Source organism: Cebus imitator, unplaced genomic scaffold (genome assembly GCF_001604975.1).
Source record: "Cebus imitator isolate Cc_AM_T3 unplaced genomic scaffold, Cebus_imitator-1.0 Scaffold575, whole genome shotgun sequence".
Lineage (NCBI taxonomy): Eukaryota > Metazoa > Chordata > Mammalia > Primates > Cebidae > Cebus > Cebus imitator.
In genome coordinates this window covers 405732-413876 of record NW_016107890.1, presented here as the reverse complement: position 1 = coordinate 413876, position 8145 = coordinate 405732, and the positions used below count along the sequence as shown (strand labels likewise).

The window sequence follows — 8145 nt, the reverse complement described above, 5'->3', positions numbered from 1 at the left end:
TTGAGACATGGTCTTGCTCTGTCGCCTAGGCTGGAGTACAGGGGCGGGATCATAGCTCACTGTAACCTTGACCACCCAGGCTCAACGGATCCTCCCCACTCAGCCTCCTCAGTAGCTGGCACTACAGGCGCCTGCCACTACGCCCGGCTAGTTTTTTTAGTTTTTGTAGAGACAGGTTTTGCCATATTGCCACGCTGGTCTCGAACTCCTGGCCTCAAAGAATCTGCTGGCCTCTGTGTCCTGGATGCCCTGGCCTCCCAAAGTGCTGGGATTGATTACAGCCGTGAGCTACCGCTCCCGGCCAAAACAAAGTTCTTAAAAATAAAAGTAATATGAGTTTTTGGAGTGTATTAAGTACGGAGAAGTTTAAAAAATACAATATAACAAACTTCATGCCTTTTGTGATCAGTAAATACGAGTTTCTCGCTCCTCCCTAGCGACAGGGAGGCACTCAAGCATGAGTTAGAACTTGGGGAATATGGGATACAGCTGAAAAGATCGAGGCAACAGGTTCGCAGCGGAAGGCCTCTACAGCTTCTTTCGACTCTGATATTTCATTCAGTATCAGCACAATTCTCCCCTATTTACCGCTGAAGCAATCAACTGGGATTATAAAAAAAAAATGATTATTTGTATTGACTACCTGATAGTTGACTAGCATTATCGGTTTTGAATGGGGGGTGGTGTGTGAAAAAAAAATCGGGCAGGAGGGAGGGCAGATGTGAATCCCAGCCCACCGTCTCGTTGACAGATCTACGGCTCTCCTTTCTGTGAATGAGCGATGGTCCTTAGGCCTCGGACCCGACACTGTCAGTGAGAAACAGGCGTAACCTAGGAGACTGCTCTCCAAGGAGAGGCCGGGGGGACCCGAGGCCGGGGGGACCCAACGCCGAGGAGCGCAGCGCCCTCTCCGGCCGCCTGCGCGTGTCGGGGATGTCAGGGCTCCTGGGCGTGCGTCAGCAAGGACGACTGCTTTATCTGATTGTAGGTACAGAGCGTGCGCCGCGTGAGGGCGGCTTCTCACTGCCAGGCGCCGGCAGGTCGCGCTGGCTGCTGGCAGACGCCCGAGGGCGCCGAGCTGGAAGCCCAGCCGAGCTCCCTCGCTGCCTCCCTGTGCGTGCCGCCGGGAGGCGGGTGAAGGCAGGGACTGCTGGGGGGGGCGGGGCGAAGTGGCGGGGCGGGGCACCAGCTGCGCGCGCGGGGCGGGGCGGGGCGGGGCGGGGCGCGCTGCGTGATCCCGGTCGGCGCTGGGCTCCTCCCCCTCCAGCGCCCAGGCCCGCGGCTGGCTGAGCTCCTCCCCTGGCTCGGTCGCTCTCTCCTCCCCTTCGCCCGGCCGTTCCTCCCTCCCGCCGCCTCCTCTTCCTCGGTGAGGCGCTCCTACAGCGGGCAGACAGCATGGCGGCCGTGGAGACGCGGGTGTGCGAGACAGACGGTTGCAGCAGCGAGGCCAAGCTCCAGTGTCCCACCTGCATCAAGCTGGGCATCCAGGGCTCGTACTTCTGCTCGCAGGTAGCCGCCCGCTGCCCCGCGGATCTGCCGCTGCCGCGGGACCCCTCTTGCCTCTCCCCCTCTGGCTCCTCCCGCCCTTGCGGCGATTCGGGACGCGCTCCTCCTCTTCCCCTCGGCCGCGCTTCCTCCTCCCCCAACCCTCGTCGCCAACGCCCCCTCTGGTCTCCGGGGGGCCCGGGTTCCTCCCGAGTAGCGCGGGGCTCTCGCGGGGGCGGGGGCGCGGCCCGCCGCGGCCATGTGGGCTGGGGCGGAAGCGGGCTTGCCCGGAGTCGCGCGGCCTCGCAGGGGGTCTGCGTTTTGGGGCCAGTTCCTTGCGCTGGGGCGGGGGCCGCCAGGTGTGCGGGCTGCCAGGGGCAGGTAGCGGCTCGGGGATAGCGGGCAGCCGGAGGGCCGCGAGCGTCCACAGCCGCAGCTCCGGCGGGGCTCGGGTCTGGACGCTCTAGGCTACGGGGCTGGGCGGTACCTGGGGTCCGTGCGGGATGGGGCGCGGAAGCCACCCGCCGGGCTCTGAGAGATAGGTGGCCCGAGGACTGTCGGAGTCGCAAAGAGGAGGAACGCTGGCTGGCTCTGGCCCCACTTCTTTGTGGTTTACTCCTGTGGTTTGACACTTAAGCAACTTTGAAGGTGGGTAGGGAGAGGTCTGTGTAATTCATTCTTTTCGTTCAGCATCCAAAATTATTGATTTACAAAACTGTAAGTTAACGGGATTAGTCACCTCTCAGTGACTTAATTTCGCAGAGTGAAAAAGACAGTTCCATTGAGGGTTTAGGCATGAAGGCTGTAGTTTATTAAGTTTTGTGCAGTAGAGAGCAAACCCAGCGTTGAATGGGGTCCTGACTGACGCGTGTGCTCGTGTTTCTGTTTACTAAAGAGTACTAGTGTTGCTGCTGCATTTAGAGACCCAGGATAAGAGCTGAGTGGTAATAGTATGGCCCTTAGTTACGGTCCAGGTTTACTGAAGAGAGGCACATGAATATTCAAATATTAAATTGGTAGTGCCGTGTGGGGAGGAGAGCAGGAATATAGTTAGAAGGCCTGATTGGGGCCGTGTCCTTGCCAATTACTGTGAGATCTTGAATTTAGTCTAGTTACTTAATCTTTCTGAGTGCCAGTGTTACCCTGTACAGAAGGGATGATTACAGCTTTACTTGTAAATTTCACAAGCTTCTTCTGAGACCCAGATTATCTGAGGAACGTGAAATGCTGTTACAATGTAAGGCCTTTTATGTTTTAAAGGATTATAGTACGATTTGACACTGCCATAAATAAAAATATGAATAATGAAGGCAAATAATATGAACACAATACAAATAATAAAAAATATTTTCCAATATACAACATAAATACAATCTTTACGTCATAGTACTTGTAGCTAAGCCATTGCAAGAGGTCTTAGCTGTGTTATATGGTCTTGGTTTTAGATAGGATATGATCCTTGACCTTGTTAGTATCATTTGGAAAAACTTGCACGTGGAGTAGTGTTGCTGGATCTAAAAATAGCATTACTCAACAATCTGAAGGACCTGTATTAGGTTTAACATGTTGAGTATTACTGGTATTAAACCTAGTATAGGTCCATTAGATTCTTTAAAATTTCCAAATTCTATCTTGTTGTGGCCAGTGTGGGACCTGAACTTAAGAAACAGTAGTTTGCTTTTGACAGTTGTGTGCCATCTGAGTAGAATAACTTTTAAATAGTTATTAATTCATTTATCATTGCATTTTGCAATGATAAATGAATTAATATGTATAGACACTCTTCTATATAAAATTTTTAAAAGTTAGCGTGAAACCACATTCGTGAAACATTGGAGTTTGTGAAAAAATGTTAGACACATTTGTGAAAACAAAACATCCAGGGTTTAGTCTGTATTTTAGGATTGGAGGTATTTAGATGTTGGATTCTGTAGATATGTTTCTGGTATCACTGTTAGACATTCACATATTTCCAGAGTGGCTGTTGCTGCTGTCTCTTTCTTCATTTCTGTTACCACCTCCTATGGCCAGCTTTTAAAATTTTCCACCAAATCAGTTGTCGAGTCTCTTAATTTATTTCTCTACTGTAATTCCTCCCCTTGCAAACACCCACAAAAAAACCCAACCAAACAAAACCTTTTGTACAGAAGTTATTTTTCCCGCAGTCTGATTATGCTTATAACCCCATTGCTTTCAGGATTCCAGCCCCACAATCAGGGCCCCTCTACTGAGTCTCTTGCTCTAGTCAAAGGCTGTGTTTATATTATTTCCTTTCCAAAATGTCAGCTGTCTTCTGAAATCACAGCTATTCCCTCAGTCCCAGCTTGAGACCTTGATCAAGTCACTGTAATTTATCCTAAGCCACTTTGTCCATCTGTGATAAAATATGGCTCACGTGTGTAATCTGAGTACTTTGGGAGGCACAGGCAGGTGGATCACCTGAGGTCAGGAGTTCGAAATTGGCCTTGGCAACATGTTGAAACCCTGTCTCTACTAAAAATAAAAAAATTAGCTGGGCCTGGTGGCACACGCCTGTAGCCCCAGCTACTTGGGAGGCTGAGGCACGAGAATCCCTTGAACCTGGGTGGTGGAGGTTGCAGTGAGCACAGATTGAACCACTGCATTCCATGCTGGGTAGCAGAGCGAGACTCCAACTCAAAAAAGAAGAAATTAGGGATTTTCCTTAACACTTCTGATCATTTTTGCTAGAAGTGGTCTTTCTTCTTTTACTACTCTGGTCCCTGGCCTGGCTGTCTAGCCAGCTTGTCTTTGGGAACAAACAGAACAAAACTGCAAGAGGCCTTTCTATCACACCATTAGCAGAAGTAAAGCATTCCCAGTTACCCGGTGACACCACCTTGTTTATTCCTTTATAACGTTTTGTACAATCTGTGATTACCTCACTTGTTAGAAAAATGAGAATATCTGTTTTTTAGTTAGAAGGTAAACTTCATGAATGATCTATCTTGTTCACTGTCCTGTCCTTATTTCCTCATATAATGCTCTCTCTATGCAGTGGGTGGCCATTAAATGTTCGATTTAATGAATAAATACATCAAAAGGCAGAATTGAGAGATATTCCATCATTTACTGGTTATGTGACTTTAGGCAAATAACCTCTCTCTTTTTCAGCTGTATCTTTTTACAACGGGGCTATTTATAATACCTACCTCAGGGTTTTGATGAAGACTACATGTAAAATATGTAAAGCTCTTAGCATATTAGTAAACTTAATGAATGTTAGCTCGTTTTACTGTTATACTGTTTTATGTTTAGGAAGGTAGAAATATTTTATCTAGGATGCTTAATTTTTTTTTTTGAGGTAGAGTTTGCTCTGTTGCCCAGGCTGGAGTGCAGTGGCATGCTCTCTGCTCACTGCGACTCCGCCTCCTGGATTTAAGCGATTCCCCTGTGTCAGCCTCCTGAGTAGCTGGGACTGTGGGTGCATGCCACCACGCCCGGCTAATGTTTTGTATTTTTAGTAGAGATGGGGTTTCCCTGTGTTAGCCAGGATGGTCTCCATCTCCTGACCTTGTGATCCACCCGCCTCGCCTCCCAGGGTGCTGGGATTACAGGCGTGAGCCACCACTTGGCATAGGATGTTTAATTTTAAGAAAAGCTTTTCTTTAGAGGAGCACAACCAGTTTTACTTGAAAATTGAGTTTTCCAAGAGTTCTTGATATTCGATTGTATTTATTGATAGAAGTGTTCCTTCCTATTTGTGTATGTATTTTTCATTTATGTGTAAGAATTTTTTGAGGAAGAGGGTGTGTGTTACTCATTTTTGTATTTTCCAAAGTGTCTTGCCCATAGTAGGCACTCAGTTCATTAAATGAAAGAAAGGAAATTAGTGGTCTTGCAATAGAAAACAAATTCTGTGTTTACAATATTCTTTGTAAAGGCTGAACAGTATACTATATTGTGGATATACTGTCATTTATTTGCTTATGGTTGAATTTAGTTACGTTTCAGTTTTTTAGTTGCTGTTTAACTTTGTGAATCACATAGGACAGTTGCTATCTCCTCTGGTTAGAGGATCAGCTGGGATGGACCTGAGTGATTTGTACCTGTTTATAAGGCATAAAACATAAAAGGTAGTAAGCATAGTGTAAGTGTAAAGAGACCTGGCTTTTGCTCCTGTGTCCCTGGGTAAGTCCCCTCCTAGGCCTAATGAAGTATTCTGTTCATGGAGTTGAGTGGAAGGTGAATAAGAGAGCGTCCAGGGTGCTTAATACAGTGTATAGTATTAATTTGGGCTTTATTATGCATATAACCTCGTATGTAATATTATTAAAATTAGTACCAAGGAAGGCTTAAAAATCTTAGAGGAGAAATGTTACTTGTTTATGAATATTTTTGACAAATCCCATAATAGATTCTTTCAAAGAAATGGCAGGTACCATGATTAAGTGAATCCAGAAAGTCTTTTTTTTTTTTTTTTTTTTTAATTGGAGTTTTGCTTTTTTTTTTTTTTTTTTTTTAATAATAAGACAATTTTTCTTTTCTTTTTTCTGAGATGGGGTCTTACTCTGTCACCCAGGTTAGAGTGTTGGAGTACAGTGACACGATCTTGGCTTACTGTAACTTTTACCTCCCAGGTCAAGTGATCTTCCCACCTTAGCCTCCCAAGTAGCTAGATCCACTGGTCCGAGCCATGACACCTGGCTAATTTTTTGTGTTTTTGGTAGAGACAAAGTTTTACCATGTTGCCCAGGCTGGTCTTAAATTCCTGAGTTCAGGAGATCCAATTGCCTCGGCCTTCCAAAGTGCTGGAATTACAGGCATGAGCCACTGCACCCAGCTAGAAGAAAGTCTTGTTGAATGTCTGTAGGTTGGAGTTAGAAGGTAGGGAAGGCATGCAGTATCTTTGAAATGCAACCCTGTCCTCTGAAACTTTCTCCTTCAGTAACAACATTCCTGCCAGTGCAGGGTGTTTCTGGAATTCATCTTCATCATTGGAGATACTATCATGTTCTGCTTTTTTATTTATAGGGATTTTCTTTAAATTCTTCATATCACTTCAGACTACCCTTAGAAACTGATTGTAAGTTAGCTGGATTTAGGTACAAATCTCATAGCTTCTTATAAGTAAAAAGATAGGATGAAGGTAAAGAGAAATTATGAGTCTCTTTAAAACAATTTCATGAATTTTTATTGTAGAAAAACAGAGAATATAGGTGAAAATAATTAGTTACCCAATGATCATTTCTGTGAAATTTTGGTGTGTATTCTAAGAACATATTTGCTTATTTATTCATGTGTACATAGCTGGATATGTTTTTACAAAAATGGCAACCGTAGTACATATAATCTTAGAGAATTTTCTCATCCTTATGTCTTAACCAGTGTTTTGGTAGTGTCATGTCGTGGCTACATTTACATTATCCTTTATAAAGACTTATGAATGCACTGTCATTTATATATTCACTTATAGTTGACTTTAATTTCTTTTCAATTTTTTAGCTGCTGTTTACTCTTCAATAAATGTTCCTGGAAAATTTAAATCATTTTGACTTAGGAACGTAGAATAATGGTGCATGAATTGGTACATGAACCCAGGATTGAACCATCCTAAGCTGATTCTATATCCTTGTCCAGAACAGTAGTTCTCACAGTGTACTTAGTGAATTTTTGTTGGTTTGAGGGCCTTCTGGTCACCTGTGAAGTTTTGGCATGAAGTATACCTGTATTACGGTAGAATTCGTAAAAAAGAAAAAACAACAACAAAACAAAACAAGCATCATTTGGTTGGTAGGCAATCAAAAGTTATACAAGTCTTTGAGTTATCTTTTTGGAAATTGAAGTGCTATAGGAAATGTGATCTTATACTGTTTACTTAGTTTGTGGATTGAAATCAAGTGTTAGTCACGGTTTTTTAAGGTGAATCTTTTTCGTATTTAGCATATTTGCAAAATTTTAGTTAGGTTTTGGTAGATTTGGTAGGGGTGACAGACATGCGTACGTAGCTAAGCTCATTCCAGCTTTAGATATTAGGAAGAAAAGCAGTGGCATGGTAACTGGTTCTGTAATTGTCTTTGGTATTACTGTAATAGCAAAACCTTTTAGATAGATATTAAATAGGCAGAAATACTTTATAAAGCAACCATTGAGCTTCATTCTGTATTAAAGTTTTAATGTAATGGAATATAAATGTAATTATAACCCTTTCTGCATGATCCTGAACTTCTCCTGACCCTGCAGTTTTAACACGAAGCATTCTTTTATTCATGCTTGGGCAGGTAGTGCTCCCAGCTCAACAATGATAAGTATTTTACTTTGATTTATTTGATTGGTATCAGTCTTGTCTCTGGCTTTGAATAAAGAGTAATTCAAAACACTCTGTAAGCCAGACCTGCCTTCCTCATTTTGTGTGTGCGGGGCAGCTTTTAGATAAAACTAGGATAGGAAACCCATGGAACTTCTCATGCTTTATAAGTTGTAAATAAGTTCTCTCGTGTTTTTATTTCCAGTAACCTGACTTAATGCAAGTCTCAGTAAAGATTTCTTCCTGATACACCAGAACTGTGCCATGTCTGTTAGAAAGCGTTTTAAAAAGGCTAGGCTTGTGGTGGCCTGTAATCCCAGCGCTTTGGGAGGCGGAGGCATGCAGGTCTCTTGCTATAAGATCAGCCTGGTCAACATGGCGAAACCCTGTCTCTA

General features: G+C 44.3%; 1 protein-coding gene across 3 annotated transcripts in view; it reads left to right on the top strand.

Moving 5' to 3' along the window:
- The first annotated feature begins 918 nt into the window (after positions 1–918).
- The window catches only part of METAP1 (methionyl aminopeptidase 1), a 53075-nt gene continuing 45848 nt past the window's right edge, over positions 919–8145 (top strand). For 2 of the 3 annotated variants that reach the window (XM_017516190.2, XM_017516192.2), the window contains exon 1: positions 1259–1509. In XM_017516190.2, coding sequence (XP_017371679.1) covers positions 1396–1509 — 114 coding nt within the window. In that variant the 5' untranslated portion in view covers positions 1259–1395. Of the gene's footprint in view, positions 985–1258; positions 1510–8145 lie in introns of those variants that run through there. The other variant, XM_017516191.2, reaches the window with a different exon arrangement.